Source organism: Stegodyphus dumicola, chromosome 10 (genome assembly GCF_044657685.1).
Source record: "Stegodyphus dumicola isolate Sdum_Otavi_A_Nest chromosome 10, ASM4465768v1".
NCBI lineage: Eukaryota > Metazoa > Arthropoda > Arachnida > Araneae > Eresidae > Stegodyphus > Stegodyphus dumicola.
The window spans coordinates 150,417,848-150,438,042 of NC_140777.1; the positions used below are offsets into that span (position 1 = coordinate 150,417,848).

The following is a 20,195-nucleotide window of genomic DNA, read 5'->3' on the forward strand; positions in this document are numbered from 1 at the left end:
TGAGTGAAGCAGAGGCTCAGGTAGAATAAGCTGCGATTAGAGACAGGAAAAAGAAGGGGGGTGGAGGTAGTAGAAGATGACCTCTAAAAAGAGTTATATATTTGCTTTAGGCAATTTCGCATCCAGACGATATCATCTTCATCGTGATTTTCCATCTATGCTATTCACTGTCTTTCGTAACGATGCAGTCATATTAAATTTTCATCTATTTGATAGTTTTGATATTGTGTTTTCCTTTTTTTTTTTTGTATTTAAAGATTTTTATTGTTTTGAGTTAGGAAATTCTGCGCAAAGTATTGTTGTAAAGTTTAAACAAGAAATTATCTGTAGTTCAGGAACGTACTAATCCAATTTACATTAATTCCTGTAAATGAAAATGTTTCGGTTTACCAACATTTTGGTTCGCTACAGCCTTTAGAAAAGAATTAAGTTCATAAACCGAGGTTTCAAGGTATTTCATTTTCTGTACATATCGATTAGGTTTTAATATAGCACCTTTACGAGATCAAAGCTTCACAAGGACAGATAAATCTCGTCATAGTGTCTGAGCTTGGCTGATGTGTTAGTGTTGTGATACTTGAAATGATCTCCTTTAAATTATGTTGAAAGGAGTTTTCCTGTCTGAGATAGGACAGATAAACTGATATTTTCTCTTTGATTTATACTTAACAATAATGACAAGTTTTTTTTTCTTCCAGTGCACTGGATTACTATTTAAATTATGTATTTACTGTGCTTGGTGTTATTTTTAATTTTATTAATTATATGAAATGAAAATCTTTAAATGCAGCATATATCAGAATTATAAATTTGTATTGAATTTGTTAATTACTTTATATGATACAATAGACTTCTAACTATTTTAATATAATATAAATCAGCATTTTAATCAGTATTATTTGCGATTTCTTGATTACTTAATATCTTAACTTCTTATATGTTGCGCAAATGATTTAAATGCTAAAATACAAGCATAATTGTGATTAAAGCTAAGTGTTAATGTTTTATTGCTATTATTTATTAATGTTTTATTGCAATTATTTATTTAGTTTAGGTTTTTTTTCTTCCCCCCCCCCCGGTTTACGAAAGCACAACTTACCATTGAAATGTTTTGTAAGCTGAAATAATACAAAGCGAAGACATAACGTCCACTAACTTGTAAGATAAAGTTTTTTAGGTACGTTCACCTTTTTTACTAATTTTACCTTTTCAAAATGGAAAGGAAGAAAAATATGCGAATAATTAAATTATCGAAAGACGCGGTTATAGTAAGAACGTAACAGATAAAAAGTATTCATGGATAAGCTAACGGAAATTATCACAGTATTATTTACTTAAAACAACCCACATTCGATTAAGATTGCATAATGATATTAGCATTACAGTATCTAATAAGATATCCTCATTTCCACTTCCCTGTATCTTGAATAGCGTCTGCTCTTATTGCTGTCCATTGCTATTCTTTAGTCACCAAATAATTCATTGTTGCTGAAATTGCTCTTTGTTTCATCTGCTGCAGCTTAAATCGTTGCCATCGTCACCGTTGTCATCGTCTTCCTCACTTTACAGTCTGTCTTCCACGTGCAATGATGTTCAGAGCCACTAAGAGCATTAGATATCCCCATTTCTTCGAAGAGCTTCACTATAATTGCTTCGTGAATCATAGGCAGGCACCATAAAACCTTAAATAAACCAATTAGACAAAAAAAAAAAAAAAAAAACACTACATAGACGAATCCATTTTAAAATTTATGGCAGCTCGCTTTCTTAACGCCTTAAGGAAGGGAAAAATTACGGGAATATCAAAAAATTCAAACCTTGGGCTAGAAAACATGAGTCGCGATAGTATTTACAAAGTTAACACACAAAAAATCGGAAAAATATTTATGTTGAGTTTCTTCATATTCCAGAATCGGAAAGACGGCAAACTTACTGAAATGTCCTGAATGGGTAACAGTGACAGTGCTACGTTAGGCTGAGTATCGGAGACGGACGTTAGGAAGTGGAGGAGAGAAAAGAAGATTACTTATTGACATCTCAATAATAATCTTTATAAGAGTATATAAATCACTAATTTCTGCAGATTTTCTAAGCGTGCTTGCCTTAATCATCGAAGATCGAAATTTATCATCTGGAGTGATTCACGTAGAATGTTTAAAAATACGCCTTATTTCTTATACACGCTTACGTATTTTTATTACTTAATTCTTCATAAATTCTAAAACCTGCCAATTAAACTTTTATTTTAAGAAGAAATTATTTTAGTCCAAAGGGCCAATTTGCCCTGAAGAGATATTAATTTCGTTTTGGCATTTTGCGTCGAAAACTTTAAAAGGCTGTATCACTTTTCAAATCGTTGCCACCATATGTTATCGCCCTGTCTTATATTTAAAGAAATTAAAAAAGGAAGAATCTGCATAAATATAGGTATGTTTCTCGAATTGTGGTAAAACAACTGTACCTAGAACCATCCAAATTTGAATAACGTAATCTTCCATAGAATATGGGCATGTGGAAGCCTAAATTTGAATTTGAATTTTGTTTTATTATCGATTTCAGATTTTGTAACACTTCCACGAATTTTTGATTTAAAAACTAAACGATTTCAAAGCGAGCCATGGCAACACTGTACAAAAAAAAAAAAAAAAAAAAAAAAAAAAAAAAAAAAAAAATTATCCAGCGCGAGAGATTTTGTATCGAAAATTCTGAAGATATGCTCATTTAAAATTAATTTTTTATATTGCTGTTGAACTTAAATAAAGGCCACACAAGAAACGTTAAAAAAACGCCCTTTTGGACGTAATTTAAAATCTGAAACTTTCAAATTTTTTTTATTATTATTTCGGAACTCTTATTTATAACTAAAGGCCAGATTCTATTGTAAATATTGCACAAAGAAAACATTAAATGCTATTTTCGCTTTTCGCAAAAGGGGAAGTTTTCTTGGATTTCTATAGGTTACAAGGTATTTCTCCCGCCTTCGTTGTGTAGTGGTCTGTACGCTAGGCGCGTATTCCAGAGGTCCGTGGTTCGATTCCCCGAGAAGACGTTGCTCATTTTTCATCTGCCCGGCTTCCAAAAATACTTAATGTCCCTACAACGTAAACGAAAATAGCTTAATATTTCATAAAAGCGAGGCTATATGAAAAGATAAGGATGTCCATATTTAAATTTCGTTTATTTATTCATGTTCCTTATATAGTCTGTAATGTTTGATTTTAATTTTAAGAGTCAGTTAATGTTTTATTGAATTTTATTTTCGATTCGCTTCTTTCTGGGACATGCTGTTTCTTCTCGAAAGAAGCAAATGAGCAAAGAAAAATGCCTGTAGTATATGACTGAACGCTTAATTCTTTTTGTTGTTAGCGAACTTTTCTAAATCAAAGAAATTAAACGTAATCAATATTATTAAATATAAAGCAGTGCAGTTTACTTATTATAATAACAAAGAAAATATTGCGAGAAAAGAATTTAAAATTTGGCTTACTTTCAAATTTTATGAAATAAAATAGCATACGTGTTTGCGATTTCATCTGATTTCACAATAACTTTATCTAAGCAAGATATAAAAAATAAAAATCGAAGATTGTAAAATTTTTATTTTTGTCTACTTTTTTATGCATTTCGAAAGAGAAATAAGCTTTTTTATCAAATATGTGTCGCATAAATATCTGCAAATTTGTTTATGCAGACAAAGTAGAAAATGTCCTTGGGAGATTTATAAGTAGTGATTGTTTTAAAAAAAAAATTAAACTATTTTTTAAAGGAAAAAAGTTCGTATAATATTATTTTAAAAAACTAATATAAATTGTACTTGAATTTATATATACAGTAAGCTCCGCTTAACGTAATCATGTTTGTCCATGACTATTCTGATACCATTAAGCAATGAAAAAAACTATCCTTCAAACAATCAATAACCTTTATTTAAGATAATTAGAAGCATGTAAGTACTTACTTTCACGGTACTTTAATTAGACAAAAAGTCATTAATAGTTGATTATCTGGAATCATTATGCAAAAGTGAAGTGGTCATATTCATGATGTTTTTAGAAAATTGTTTCAAAAAGTAACAGGCAGATATCTTCTGCCATTGATGGTACAACTTGAATTTTTTTATGAACATCCATCTATCTAAGCGTTTATTTCCCCTCAATTTATGTTAGTTGGAGACGTTTTTAGCTACTGAGCGCCGCCTAAGACAACCACTGACCTGACTTTCTTATAAAAGTCTTACAGGGTTAATAGTCATCCTGGCGGAAGGGAATATTTCTTCCGTATAAAAATATAAATATAAATAGTACATGGGCATACAAGGCCTGTGTATAAGCATAGATATGTTAATTACAAACATTTTCTTGTACAAGTTAAATGTGATAGTTAAATCAGGACAGTTATGTGTACATTTGAACATTATCTGAATTGATATTTACAATATTTTTACTGAGATAATCAAAGTAAACTTGCAATTCATTTACACAGTGACTGGATTTTCAATGTCATTTTAAACTGCTTTACAATATTATTTTTATCAAGTACATATAAACTGGATAGTAATATCTTACATTACAATAGTTTTGCTTTTACAGTTCTGTTACATTTTTATAGGATTACAAAAATGACTTATCCGAAATATTGTCTCAGTTTCTTATATTAACATTCTACGGGGTGAACTATTTTTCAAGTGCTGATTTTCAGTTGTTGTAGTATTTTGATTTGCCATTAAAATTATGTTGCGAAAATACAATTCTCAAGGGAGGGGGAGAATTTCTTAGTACCTTGCTGAGCATAGGCTGATCACCTCATTTTTAGCTACTCAACTTCCTTTATTTCATCGTTTATAAGAAAGGTTGGCATATTTAAAACAATTCTTTACTATCTTTTCTGAGACGCATTTCCAAGAATTAAATGTTGCCTGAAATCAAAATCAAATTTCTTGGCGACTTAATTCCTTACTCAGAGATATGTCTGTGTCAGACAATTTCTATACTATATTTCGACCTTGTTAGACCAAAGGGGCAATTTGCCCTGAAGGGCTATTATTTTCGTTTTGGCATTTTGCGTTGGTTCACTATAAATGTCCGATTCATTTTTCAAATTATTGCCACCAATTATTATCGCCCTGTATTATATTTAAAGAAACTAAAAAATGAAGAATCTGCAATAAATATGTATGTATGTATAAATAAATGTATGTATATTTCTCGCATTGTGATAAAACATCGGTACCTAAATTAATCCAATTTTGAATAACGCACGTTTCCACCCAAACATGGGAAGCCCAAATTTGGAATTTGTTTCAAATTTTGTAAAACTTTAACGAATTTTGGATTAACAAAACTCAACGATTTGAAAGTGAGCAATGGCAACACTCTACGGGGTAGGGGAAACCCTCTAAAGACATGATCATTTTAAAATTATTTTGCGATATTGCTGTTGAACTGAATTTTATGGTTTAAGTGCGAAGAACATGATATTTAATTAAAAAAAAAAAAAGGTAACACACAAAACGTTAAAAAAAACGCACCTTTGGACGCAATTTAAAATCTGAAACCTTTTAGATTTTTTTAATTATTTTTTTATTTTTCAGTGATTTTTTTATATTTTATTTGATACCATTATTTCTGTTTAAAAATTTATTCTGTAATACTTTCATATGATTAACCGAATTTTTGATCGTAATAAGAGATATATTTTCCATGTTTTAGTATCCGAACGGGCGGGACTTCTACAGTTCGTTAACAATATCGGAATCACAACATTAACCAAGACTTTAATGGCGATCGCATAAGGCGGAGCCTACTATACTGTCATTCTAATATAAATGTTAATATAAGAAACTGAGACAATATTTCGGATAAGTCATTTTTGTAATCCTATCCTGGTAAATTAGAATTCTGTTGCTTGTTATCTTTTCCCATAATGCAGTCCATTATTTCTCTTCAGTCTACGTTTGCGCAAGTTGAGATTCTTCAAAACTCTTCATAATTCACAGCAATTAAACAGGCAAGGAAAGTCGTTTTTAAAAAGCGATGAAATATTGTAGGATATTTATCATTTTAATGATTTATCATTTTAAAAATTTGATTACTTGATTTCAAGGTTTCGCATTTAAAAGCAGTATTATTATTATATTTGAAATAATAGACTTTTCCTACTTCCTATTGTACATAAATCAAAGGTTACTTTTCTCTATCATTAATAACTAAATGAATTCAACTAATAATTACGTATACTAACAATGCCTCAAAAATAAGAAAAATATGAAATTTAAATAATCCGAGAATATTTTTCCATAATAAGTACAATAAATGTTTTGAAGTATCAAAATTGTTTGAACACCTAGAAGGACAATCATTATAATATTGAACAGTCACGGAAATGTGCACGAAAATTCACAGGTAATTATGCAAGATTAAGCAACATAAAATTAAAAAAGAAGCATAAGACTACGAATAAATTATCTTAAATAAAGACATAACTTCTGGTGTAATCTGGTTGCATGATATCGTTCATCATTTTATGGAATCCTAGGGATTAATTAAACAGATCATAATTGGGATGGAAGGTTATAGGCAAAAAACATCACAAGAAAAGCAACACGAGCGAAAACTTTGCGGAGCAAACAACGAAAGAGGAAAACATCTTCGTACAAAAGGTCTTAGGAGAAAACAACGCAAGAGGAAAATATCGTAGTACCAAAGATCGTAGGAGAAAAGAAAGCAAAGAGAAAACATCTCATCGTGGTAGAAAATAACGTCTTAAAGCAGTTCAAAATCTTCGCATTTTTAAAACTGAACAAGAATCATTCCGATTGATATTCGATAAGCTTCGCGTGGAATATCGTGGTATATAAATATTTAAAAAAAAAAAAAAAAATTCTGAACGAAGGCCTTATTTCCGTATCATCTTATATTGATCTTCGATATCTCGTAATTCGAAAAACCCACATTTCCCATTGTACGTTCGTAGGATAATTTTTGCTTACCGTAGAATGCATTCCTGCGGAAACACAACTTTCAATTTTGTGCACCAAAAATCATCTTCCTGCCCGCTGTCCGAATTGCTTGTTTTTGCTTAGAAATTCTAATTTTAATTTTTTTAAAAAATTTTAACTGTTTTACTTGTATTTGATGTGTTGTGCTTTTCTGTATTTTACAATTTTTAATGAAGATGTTTTGAGTTTTTATGTATTTTTGCTTTGCCGCGAAATATCTCTATTGAAAGCCGAGGAAATAAGTTTAAACGAAGTGCAGCAAAAAATATGTATAAGTAAAATGTTCGCATAAGGAATTCATGTGATTTTCACATCAGATTTCTTTAGTGCGTATGTCAAAGGAATTATCAATTCAGTGGCATTCTCAGTACTTAGACAAAGTACTTTCCTAGGTACTTACGTATTACCTCGCCTACCGTGAAACTATTGCCAGGTACGTGATTTAGCAACGCCAGGTAGCAATTGCCAGGTACGTGATTAGCATTGATAAGCCTGATGTAACAACACACTCATACCATCTGTGCTTTCATTTGAAGTCATTCGATTATTGATTCTCGATAAAGGTTTTATGAAAAAGGATTTTAGTGAACTGTTATTGCTGCATTTTTTATCTTTCATTTAAAAAAAATATTAAAATTTGGGACCTATAAAATAACAAGCAGAAGCTAATTTTCAAAGTTATGATATTATATTGTCAAACAAAAACATATTAAAGGGCACATAAAGATCAGCTGAAATGGCCCGACGAAACGGTAATAGATTGGAACTATTACTTGCAGGAAGTCTGTGCGCAATTTAAACAGAGCATCCAGTGTGAATTTTAAGAACTTTAAACAGAGCATCCAGTTAAATCGGATGGCCTAACAAAATAGTAGAAACTGATAAGAACTTTTTTACGAAGCACATAAACGAAGCCTGTCGAATACTGGTTGTTTATTAACTAAAGAAGCGTAAGTTCCTTCAGAATTTCGCAGGCACGATTAGTGCAGCTTTGACAGGATCTCCGCCAACTTTCATGGTTCGATGACAGTCAACTTTCACTGTCGACGGGATAATACCTAAGTACCTTTCATATTTGTGTATGCATTTTAGAGTGCTGCCATAAATCAGAAGTTTCTAAATCATATCTGGAAAAAACTAGGGAAAAATTATGTGAAGGGGCAATATGTGAGTAAATACGAATATATGTAATAGCAATACCTATATAGTGTAACATATATAGAAAGAGAAAGAGAGAAGGATGGGAGAATATCTATATATATATTTGTAATACCAGTTATGCCTATTCTCAGATGAGTAAGGTTACATCACATGATATCTATCTATATACATATAATATATCAAGCAAGGTAGTAATTACAATTTTGAAAAACTAATTTTTGGTCTAGAAAACATCTTGCGCAATATGCTGCAAAATAAGTAAAATATAAAAATTGTAGTAAGCTCGCCTAAAAGTTACCAAGAGCTGCTGCTCCAAAAAGTTCAACACGTTTTAAAAAATTAATACATATGAAAATCAAACCATTAAACATGTAAAACATTAAAAAAACAGAATCAGATAAAAAAGTAAGCGGAAAATGGTAAATTAGCCCAACTCGATATCCAAACTGGCTTTTCAAGGGAAATTTAATTTATTTGAACGTCGAATCAAGCTAACCCCATTACGCGTTTCGCCGAAACAGACAATTGAAACTTTTTCGCTACAAAATTTTTTTAAATTTAGACAAAGTGTCTTGCAAGTTTTACATGTTTAATGGTTTGATTTTCATATGTATTAATTTTTTAAAACGTGTTGAACTTTTTGGAGCAGCAGCTCTTGCTAACTTTTAGGCGAGCTTACTACAATTTTTATATCTATATACATATATATATATTTGAATTTAACAACAGCAAAATTAAATTATATGATAAAAGGAAAATTTTCCAGTTTAATACTATTAAACTAATTAATTGGAACTCTATAAAATCTCTAGAAAAGTAATAGGTAACCCTTTTTATAGCCAAATAATCAGAATAAAAAATATATGTACTGAAATAGAAGATTTAAAGGAAGAGATGATAATGCTAATTAATGGTCAAGTTAATAACCAAGTTCTAGCGCAGTTTATTAATTTATATATTAAAAAGGCAGGCATTAACTTTTCTTTATAATTTTTTGACTCTTTATGGTATGATAAAATTACCTTAAACCTTAACTGGAGGGTAATGGAGGATATTGAAGAGTTAAGGGATTATCTTGTAAATATTTATTGTTAATATTTGTAAAAATGTATATAATCAACAGTGGATTCTTTCCTTTTACTAATGAAGAGCCGACTCTTTTCAAAAGCCTCAATTATAGCCCGAATTTTATCTTTTTCTAATTTTCCTTACTTTTTGGCCAGTATTTAGTAAGTTTTGATTAAACATGTTGAAATTCAGTTTTAATAAATTAAGACTATTACAATAAATCTCTTACTTTAATTAAAAACATTTAAAAAATTTCAAAATTGAAATTTATTTTTTAATATATAATTAAATTTCAAAATTGAAATTTATTTTATTTCAAAAACATTTTCGATTTTTTACAGTCCTTAATAATTTGCAACCATTTTTTCACATTACGTTACGATTAGCATTTTTACAGTTTTTTACAATACTTCACAGTTAGCAAAAAATATTTTTTGCAACAGTACACACATTTTACGTTACTAAAGTTTATAGAATAGGTTTTTAAAATAGATCTAACAGATAGCAGCTTAACACTCAACTTTACCTTGTATTAGTGCCCTCTATTTATAAAGTTAGAAGAAATAGTCACTTAGTTTGGCATGCTGCTCCACTCTCCAAATATAAATATAGTTGGTAAGTTAAATTAAGACTTACATTTTAGTATTATGTATGTACTTTTATAAATAGTATCTAGTTTCTTTTTGATTTACTTGCATAATTCGCGTCGAATAATTGAAGAGTTAGGCTTGAAGGCAACTTCCCCTTGATAAATCTGTCTCCTGCCTGCTCAACAATTATTCACTTATGCATTTTTATAAATTTTTAGGGTTAAAAAATTTATTGGAATCATATATTATACATTAATTATATATTCATAGATTTTGATACTTGCACTTGATTTACATATGCTTTCAGAATTTAAATGATATTGTGGATTAGTTCGCAGCAATAGTTAGTCATTTATTTGTAATTATGCATTTTTATAAATTTTTAGGGTTAAAAAATTTATTGGAATCATATATTATACATTAATTATATATTCATAGATTTTGATACTTGCACTTGATTTACATATGCTTTCAGAATTTAAATGATATTGTAGATTAGTTCGCAGCAATAGTTAGTCATTTATTTGTAATTATGCATTTTTATAAATTTTTAGGGTTAAAAAATTTATTGGAATCATATATTATACATTAATTATATATTCATAGATTTTGATACTTGCACTTGATTTACATATGCTTTCAGAATTTAAATGATATTGTGGATTAGTTCGCAGCAATAGTTAGTCATTTATTTGTAATTATGCATTTTTATAAATTTTTAGGGTTAAAAAATTTATTGGAATCATATATTATACATTAATTATATATTCATAGATTTTGATACTTGCACTTGATTTACATATGCTTTCAGAATTTAAATGATATTGTGGATTAGTTCGCAGCAATAGTTAGTCATTTATTTGTAATTATGCATTTTTATAAATTTTTAGGGTTAAAAAATTTATTGGAATCATACATTATACATTAATTATATATTCATAGATTTTGATACTTGCACTTGATTTACATATGCTTTCAGAATTTAAATGATATTGTAGATTAGTTCGCAGCAATAGTTAGTCATTTATTTGTAATTATGCATTTTTATAAATTTTTAGGGTTAAAAAATTTATTGGAATCATATATTATACATTAATTATATATTCATAGATTTTGATACTTGCACTTGATTTACATATGCTTTCAGAATTTAAATGATATTGTAGATTAGTTCGCAGCAATAGTTAGTCATTTATTTGTAATTATGCATTTTTATAAATTTTTAGGGTTAAAAAATTTATTGGAATCATATATTATACATTAATTATATATTCATAGATTTTGATACTTGCACTTGATTTACATATGCTTTCAGAATTTAAATGATATTGTGGATTAGTTCGCAGCAATAGTTAGTCATTTATTTGTAATTATGCATTTTTATAAATTTTTAGGGTTAAAAAATTTATTGGAATCATATATTATACATTAATTATATATTCATAGATTTTGATACTTGCACTTGATTTACATATGCTTTCAGAATTTAAATGATATTGTGGATTAGTTCGCAGCAATAGTTAGTCATTTATTTGTAATTATGCATTTTTATAAATTTTTAGGGTTAAAAAATTTATTGGAATCATATATTATACATTAATTATATATTCATAGATTTTGATACTTGCACTTGATTTACATATGCTTTCAGAATTTAAATGATATTGTGGATTAGTTCGCAGCAATAGTTAGTCATTTATTTGTAATTATGCATTTTTATAAATTTTTAGGGTTAAAAAATTTATTGGAATCATATATTATACATTAATTATATATTCATAGATTTTGATACTTGCACTTGATTTACATATGCTTTCAGAATTTAAATGATATTGTGGATTAGTTCGCAGCAATAGTTAGTCATTTATTTGTAATTATGCATTTTTATAAATTTTTAGGGTTAAAAAATTTATTGGAATCATATATTATACATTAATTATATATTCATAGATTTTGATACTTGCACTTGATTTACATATGCTTTCAGAATTTAAATGATATTGTAGATTAGTTCGCAGCAATAGTTAATCATTTATTTGTAATTCAATTTCATTTAAAATTTTATTAACTTTGCTTTTTACGAATAGAGAATGTTTGTTAAATTCAAATATCATTCCTTGCAGCAACGGCGCAAGAGAATTATTTAAATTTAATTTAACTAAAAATTTAAATTTAAATTTAATTTAATTTATCTATATTCTCTTGAAACAATATATATATATACACACAGAGAGAGAAAAAGGGAGAATTTATATATATAATTAGCGATGGTTCTCTGCGTTATAATAATTTGGAGAAGCTTTACTGCGCAGTTAGAAAAATGGCATTCGAAGACAGATATAACCGAAAATTCCACACATAATGTTATTAATGTTATTCCTGGATAATTAATCCTGAGGACACATTCTCTTCCATTTCACATTGTGGGTGCACTATACACATCACAATTTAATACAGATTATGTTTTTAGAATAATGGATGGCAATAACTAGCAGCGGATAACCCACACGTCAGCGAGCAAAGTAGCGTCTTAAGGGCAGGAAAGCTGAAACAAAAAGTGCGCAATTATGCAACACGGACGCTCACCAGGAGTAGGTTTGGTTTATGTTGCTTATGTTGCTTAATACTTCTCCCCCCTGATTTTTGACATGTCGTTGATAATGTATAACATATTAAACATGGTTCGTTTACTGATACGTTTTGCTGCCTTGATCATATAAAAACACTTTTCCGTTTCATTACTGCTTCACTTCTCTGTTTGCTAGAATTGCATATGTTCCATTTATCTTAATAATAATCTAAACTCGTCAATTAATCACTCAATATAGACGCTATTTTAGTTCTTTAAAAAATTATTTTCTTTAGGTTTCAGAATTTTAAGATGGCAAAAATTGCCTGTATTCTCAATATTCTGTAACAGCAGATATTCAAAAAGCTGCCTTTATGAGGCTCCTAATTCCAAAATTTATTTTGCTGCAATATCTCTTCAAATTTATCGAATATTACGCTTTACAAATAAAATTCTAGCCAACTGTATTTTCCTTTTCAGTTACTGTTCGTTACTAATTTTGGGATACTCTAATGAGTGATCTGAAATTACTCGTTCAGTCTCATTATATTTTAGGGCAAAGTTGCCTGAAAATAAAAATAAATAAACATATATAATATGTGTAGCATCATCCTATATTCTCCCTATCTTTACTATAGCATTTGTTATTAAACACATTATTATCCCTATCTTTACTATAGCATTTGTTATTAAACACATTATTATAAGAGAAAAGTTTCAGTTCTCGAAATGTTGAATTCAGGTCCCGAATCAGCTACGTCATCAGCGTTACGCAACATTTGTCATCGATTGATCTAGAAATTATTTATTTATACGAAATTTCTAGATCAATCGATCAATAGAAAAAATTGATCTAGAAATGAAAATCCATAAAATTTATTACTATTTTTTAATACAGAGAAGAAATACCCAAATTAAAAATGAGGAATTAAGAAGCTGTTGCTAAATTGAATCATAAAGCTGGTTGGCATATATTTTATCTTACATAATATACAGAGAGGAAATTCCCAAATTAAACATGAGAAATCAAGAGGCTAAGTTAAATTATAAAGTTGATTTGCAAATTTTTATCTTACACACACACACACACACATATATATATAATGTAAGTAAATTTGTTGTAATTGCTTGCATTAAGTAGTGAAGTAATTTTGTTTTACTTAAAAGTATATTAAGTTGCTCTCCATTTACTTCAACCTGAAACCTGTGGACCTCCTGTATACCAAACCTGTGTACTGTATACCTTCGTATAAATACAGGTTGACGTAAATGGTTTGTTATAGTGCATGTAACAAGGAAAACCATTATCACATTATTCGACACGACATATTTATCATCTACCGCTTTGTTTATGCCTTTCTCTCTGTTTGTATCTGTATATATGTGTGTGTGAGACATATTCCAGCGAATAAGGTGATAATGATTTTCCTTTTTAGTGCATGTAATAAACCATTTACGTCAAACTGAAAGGTGTATAAGTTAATCACAAGGTAATTTAAGGAGTAGCTAACTAGAATAAATTTACTTGGGAGGCAAACAGGAAAATCATATTTAACATCTGTGAGCGAATTTGCGTCACTCTGTATATGCGCTATTAGACGTCTAGACGTTTTAGTTCTGTTATGGTATTTATTTTAATGTATTCTTTTCTAGTTTTGAAACAGTAGCATTTTTACCACTTTATAAAAGCTAGAAAAGAAAACCCTGCCTAAAGACTTTCAGATTCTTGCTTGAAAATTGTCTACCTAAAAATAAGAGAACACGAGCTTAATGCAAAAACGCTGTTGACTGATGAGTATGTAAAAAGAATAAAACTTAAAAAGAAATAAGCTAAAAAAAGGAAAACCTTCTGGGAAAGCATAATAAGCGAAGCATGGTACCCTAAGAATTTAAATGAAAACATATAAGTAATTATTTTATCCAGATTCTATTTGTTTATGATCTTTTCTTACTTTATTCCCCCACCTCGATTTGTTTCCTATATTGTTTTAGTTTACATGCATTTTTCTTAGATAACGCTTTCAGATAAGAAGCAGTGTTTTGGATGTTCATGTGCTGTTCAGTATTTAATACTTCTCCCCCTGATTTTTGACATGTCGTTGATAATGTATAACATATTAAACATGGTTCGTTTACTGATACGTTTTGCTGCCTTGATCATATAAAAACACTTTTCCGTTTCATTACTGCTTCACTTCTCTGTTTGCTAGAATTGCATATGTTCCATTTATCTTAATAATAATCTAAACTCGTCAATTAATCACTCAATATAGACGCTATTTTAGTTCTTTAAAAAATTATTTTCTTTAGGTTTCAGAATTTTAAGATGGCAAAAATTGCCTGTATTCTCAATATTCTGTAACAGCAGATATTCAAAAAGCTGCCTTTATGAGGCTCCTAATTCCAAAATTTATTTTGCTGCAATATCTCTTCAAATTTATCGAATATTACGCTTTACAAATAAAATTCTAGCCAACTGTATTTTCCTTTTCAGTTACTGTTCGTTACTAATTTTGGGATACTCTAATGAGTGATCTGAAATTACTCGTTCAGTCTCATTATATTTTAGGGCAAAGTTGCCTGAAAATAAAAATAAATAAACATATATAATATGTGTAGCATCATCCTATATTCTCCCTATCTTTACTATAGCATTTGTTATTAAACACATTATTATACACATTATAATTATTACTATAGCATATGTTTATTTATTGTTTTATTATTAAAACGTAACTATGATATAGTATTTTTATTTGATTGAGGACTTTTAAGTACATCAAGCATATCGGTATAATAAAAAAAATATGTCAAGTTATTCTTGTCATATTTCAGTTCTTTCTGATGAAGAACTTGGATTAATATATAATCAGTATTTGCCTGTATCTTCCACTCAAAATGTAAAACGAGATCGTGATACTTCGGATGAAAATCCTTACAATATTTTCGCTATTGTTGAAAAGAGATTCCAAAATAAGGCCATTGCCTTATCAGCGTTCGCATCCGATTGACTTCTTTTATCGGTTATTTTTCAGCTCTTTTAGCCATTAAACAGACAGCAAACAGCAGAGAGAAAAGCGCGCTCTAATCGCGGAGAAAGAGCGATTCTGTGCGCTGCGGAGAGAGAAAAAGAGAGAGCGCGTTAGGGAAGAGAGAATGTGGCAAGAGAAGGAAGGTGGGAGGGAAGGATGGTCGCGAGTCACGTGACCTCGAGCGGGAGCTCAGGGAGGGAAAGGAAGCCACTTTCCAACCAACCAAGACGGGCGTCCACTCAAAACCGTGATGAAGTCACGGGTCTTCATGCAGTCCAGAGCGCGTTTACTTCAAACCAGTAACGCGTCGTTCCTCATCTCGTCGTTCGAGCAACAGCTGCGCAAAGAGAGAGTCGGCGGCGGCATGGAACAGCGACGAAAAGATGACGACGACTGCGAAAGCGACAGAGAAGAGATCAAAGTAAAAAAGAGATCCGAGAGTGATGGGGAGGGCAGCAGCCCCTCTTCAATCTCGGTCACTGTGTCCGGCGGGGAACTCATCCGCCGCAGGTCAAGTAGCCCCAGCAGCAGTACCACTAATCACCAGGCGGTGGTGGCGAACTACTACGCGGCCGCCTCAAGCTCGGGTGAGTCCGGCGGCCAAGCGCCCCGGCCGACCGCGGTTGTGCAGCCGGCCAACAACTCCACAACGGGTGGTACGCGCAATCCCAAATGCGCTAGGTGTCGAAATCACGGAAGAAGCGAAAATGTGAAGGGGCATAAAAGATACTGTCCTTTTAGGACCTGTAGATGCCGCAAGTGCAAATTAATTGCCGAGCGGCAAAGAGTGATGGCGCAGCAAGTGGCTCTTAGAAGGGCCCAGGCCCAAGATGAACAGTTGGGCCGACTGCCTGTTGAGGACGATGACGAAATCCTGAAGGGGAGCTCTAGCCCCCCATCTCCAGGAAGTGATGGACCCCTTTATGGATTAGGGGTTTTGACATCAGCTTTCACGATAACTGGAGGTAGGTGTGCAGTTTTCCTTCTGAGGCAAAATTTATCTTGATTCTTCTGAACTTTTTATTATCAAGAGAGATTCTCATTTTCAGTGCTTCTTGTTCAATACTGTCATCTTCTACGAACGTGACAAGTTATCATTTTAGTAATTATTGACAAATATTTCGTGCTCTTCAAGCTAAAACTTATATCAGTTTATTTTTAGTATGATTATAAACTATGATTATAACTTATGCTCAATGTATATCCTTCTAAATGCGAAATTTGGGGATTGAAGCGTTGTTTCATAATATTCGTAATCATTAGAAGCTCGGATTTTTTTTTATTTTGAAAATATGTTTAAAATTTGTTTTGCCGAAAATATTTCTCTGTAAGCGTAAGTGATATTTCTGAGTCTTTTTCTGGTAAATTTAATTATTGTTTCTGATTACTTCAGTATAGATTCTAAAATCAAAAATGAAATTTACAAATATTTAAAAGCTAGATATACAAAGAAAAAAATTAATATGTGTGTTAAAGTAAAAAGTGAAAATTAATTTATATATGGAATCATGAATTATATGAAAAAATTATTGAAAGTATATTTCTCTATGGATTTCTCTCTATATATAGAGAGAAACAGAACGCGAAAGACAAATCTTATCTATAACATCAATGATGAAATGATCTTTAATGACAGATGAAGCTACAATGAGATAAATTAGTTAAGACATCAATTAATGCTGATTCTTATTGCTTTACTATTTTTAACATTTTGCTTTTCGACGCGTTATTTTAGTTAATATTAGTTAACACAGGTTTAAATGCTGGTAATGCTGTTTATATAACTTTGTTTACACTAGCAAACTTAAATCTTTCTGTATATTTACATATTGTAAATTATATTAACAAAAACAATTAAAATTAGGTGCTTCGATTCTTAAAAATGTGGTTTTTTTCAGTACAAAACTGCATTTGCAGCACTTAAGGAATGTATTTTCTTATTATAATGAATGCTTTGAACTTTTACGTTCAGCATGATCCTTCCTTTCCTTCTTTTTTTACATTGTCATGTATATAGTGGCAAGGTATTAACAAAGGGTTATTTATGTTTCAAAAATGTAAAATATATTGCAATATATGTTGCATTTACGAGCCATAAATTGCACGAGTTGAATCGTATTGCATATTTATCTGTTTGTAAAAACGTGAATAGACCTAATGCATATTGATTAAATATAATCTCCATTTTGAAGAAACAACACAATTCCATATTGTAATATTTAAAGTAATATCCCAACTAACGAATAATTGTCTTGCATACATATTTATGATTTGTATATTATGAAGTTTAGCTCTAAAGGTTATTTAAAATTGACTTTTGAAAAGCAGAAATAACTTCGTAAGATAGCGTTTTTATATGATGCCTTAAAATATGCGGGTGTATGTGTATGGGAGAAGAAGGTATCAGTCTTATCTACAATTGATTAGAACAACACTACAACTTCATTAGAAAACTGTGTCATGTAATTAATAAATGGATATTTACATGAAAATTATTTTTTTTTCTTTCTTAACGAATAAATTGATTTTTAAAAAGTTAAAAAATGTTTCCGTTTTTAAATCTATGCCGTTTATGTAACTGTAACATGTGCTATGAAAATTCATTGCTATCTAAGCGATAGAGTCAGAAAATAATTCGCATATGATTTAGACCAGATATTTTTAATTAAAAGCATTTTTATGTGTCTGAGATTTTCAAGTTTATTTTCCATTGCTATTTTAACAATGTTTATTTTTTAATTGCTTAAATAATTTTTCATGGTTCACCTTTTACTTTTTAAGTATCAACTATAGATAATGCTTTAAATCTTTTCCGATATTTTTTATGTTTTTATAGAGAATTCTTTACATTTTATGAGCTAGAAAACAGAAAACTGTTATAAAAATTTTCTATATTATGAATGCTTGCTTTTAAATGTTAAGGTAATTTAATAAATATCATTTTGCAGTATTTGAATTAAAACATCTGATAAAATTTATAAATGAAATTATAAAAAAGTGTTACAAAAAAAATATTTTTTGATAGGTTGTAAAAGTTAATTTTCACTTTACTAATAAATAGTAACTTCCTTTAAACTCTTAAAATAAAATTTCTTCACTGAGTAAATTTTATTTTGATACTTTTACGTTATAATTCAGTATAAGTTTATTATGTAGATTTAGCATCTGTAATTAGTTTATTGCCTTTATTCTTGAATTACAATAATTACATTATTCAGTTTTTAATCACTTTAATATTAAAATTATCAATTACAGTACTTTCAGTGCCAATCAAAAACACGGAAAACTGGAAGTTGTGCTGGCATTTTTTGTTATACCTTAGTTGTAAATCATAAGACGAAAAAGGTTGTTTATAAAAGAAACTTTTGAGAATAATATTTACTTAATCTTTTCCTCCTTAAAAGCCTACAAGCGGGTGAATGGTAACGTCGCTAAACACTGTTCAGTTCGGGTTCAAATCCCAACGAACGGGCTGGCTGTATGACAGTTTTCGTTATTTTTCCCCATATGTAATATAAATACGAGTTGACTTCATTTAAAAAGACTTCCACGGAAGTCTTTCTTCCCATTAGAAAGTAGTCTTCGACTTACTTTTCTTATTATGTATTAATCAATTAACCTAACCTAACCTAATCTTCCTTCTTAGTATTAGGTAAATATATTATATATAATATTGCGCTCAAAATAAAGATTTCTACTTGATAAAATTCTTTCTTTCAACTTAATTCATCATTATTTAAGCTATAAATATTTCTCGCATAGTGTGCAAAATTTGTGTTAAATAGTATGTTCTCCATAGGTCAAGGAAAACTTCTCCCAATTGTTTGCGAAATTTATGCTAAATAGAGCTCTATGTTTTCCAAACGTCAAGGAAAATTTTTCTCTGAATGTTTTGCTCGTAAACATGTGTTGAATTCGAATAAGAATTGAAAATAATACAACTGAGTCTATGATTAGACAGCTGTTACGTCTAAACAACTGTCTATGATTGAGCTGTCATGATTACGAGGATTTAGTCTCAGTAGTTCTCGATTTTAAGGCAATAGAATAAAATTAAGCAGAGACGAGGATTTCTCACTATTCAATTTTACGAATAATTTGAGTTCCGTTAGCTCCGAATTTGAATTATGTTCGAAATTTGCAACTCGCAGTTCATAACAATTAGAAATTTAACTGGATGGTTTTTTCCCCCACATCCCTTTTTTTAACCTTCTACTCAATTTTAAGTAGAATTTTGCTAATATAAAGCAAATTAAATTATTCTTATATCGGAATCACTGAAAGGTTTTTTTTTTTTTTTTTTTTTTAATAATTCCTTCCAAAAGTCTTTAACTAACGAAATAAATTGTTAACGGACGCATCAAACTTGAATTTGAAGGACATATTTTGCCTTACAACAATTTTGGCCTAATTCTTTTATATCTGTTTATGATAAAACTGAAAACAAGAGGAAACTGATTTGCATTGTCGAATTACACATCATTAAAGCGAAATGCCATGGGAATGAAAATGTTTTATTTGCTCAGTTGAATTACTGCGGTTTACTGAACACAAAATAAATCAAAAACCAATCACGTATAGTATGATTAAGTAAACAGTGTGGAAAAATATAAGTCATGTAATGAAAATTATATTATGAAATAAATTAAAAGCAATAAAAATTAAACAGTACAAATACGAAAATAAATACTTTTCCCCCTCCACTTTTGCATCATTTTGAGAAAATTATATCATATCTTTTGATTTAATGTCCCTCATTTCAGCTATATACATTAATT

The 20,195-nt window shown here is 29.8% G+C and overlaps 1 protein-coding gene and 1 long non-coding RNA gene across 6 annotated transcripts in view; one reads left to right on the forward strand and one right to left on the reverse strand.

Moving 5' to 3' along the window:
* LOC146995135 (uncharacterized) overlaps positions 1-20,195 on the reverse strand; it is a 427,109-nt gene that overhangs the window by 187,275 nt on the left and 219,639 nt on the right. The gene's annotated exons all lie outside the window — the stretch shown is intronic.
* LOC118182910 (uncharacterized) overlaps positions 1-20,195 on the forward strand; it is a 353,090-nt gene that overhangs the window by 96,573 nt on the left and 236,322 nt on the right. For 2 of the 5 annotated variants that reach the window (XM_085825698.1, XM_085825699.1), the window contains exon 1: positions 15,681-16,382. The exons of the other annotated variants lie outside the window; for them this stretch is intronic. In XM_085825698.1, the coding sequence (XP_085681824.1) occupies positions 15,686-16,382 (697 nt within the window). In that variant the 5' untranslated portion in view covers positions 15,681-15,685. Of the gene's footprint in view, positions 1-15,680; positions 16,383-20,195 lie in introns of those variants that run through there. 5 annotated transcript variants of the gene reach the window in all.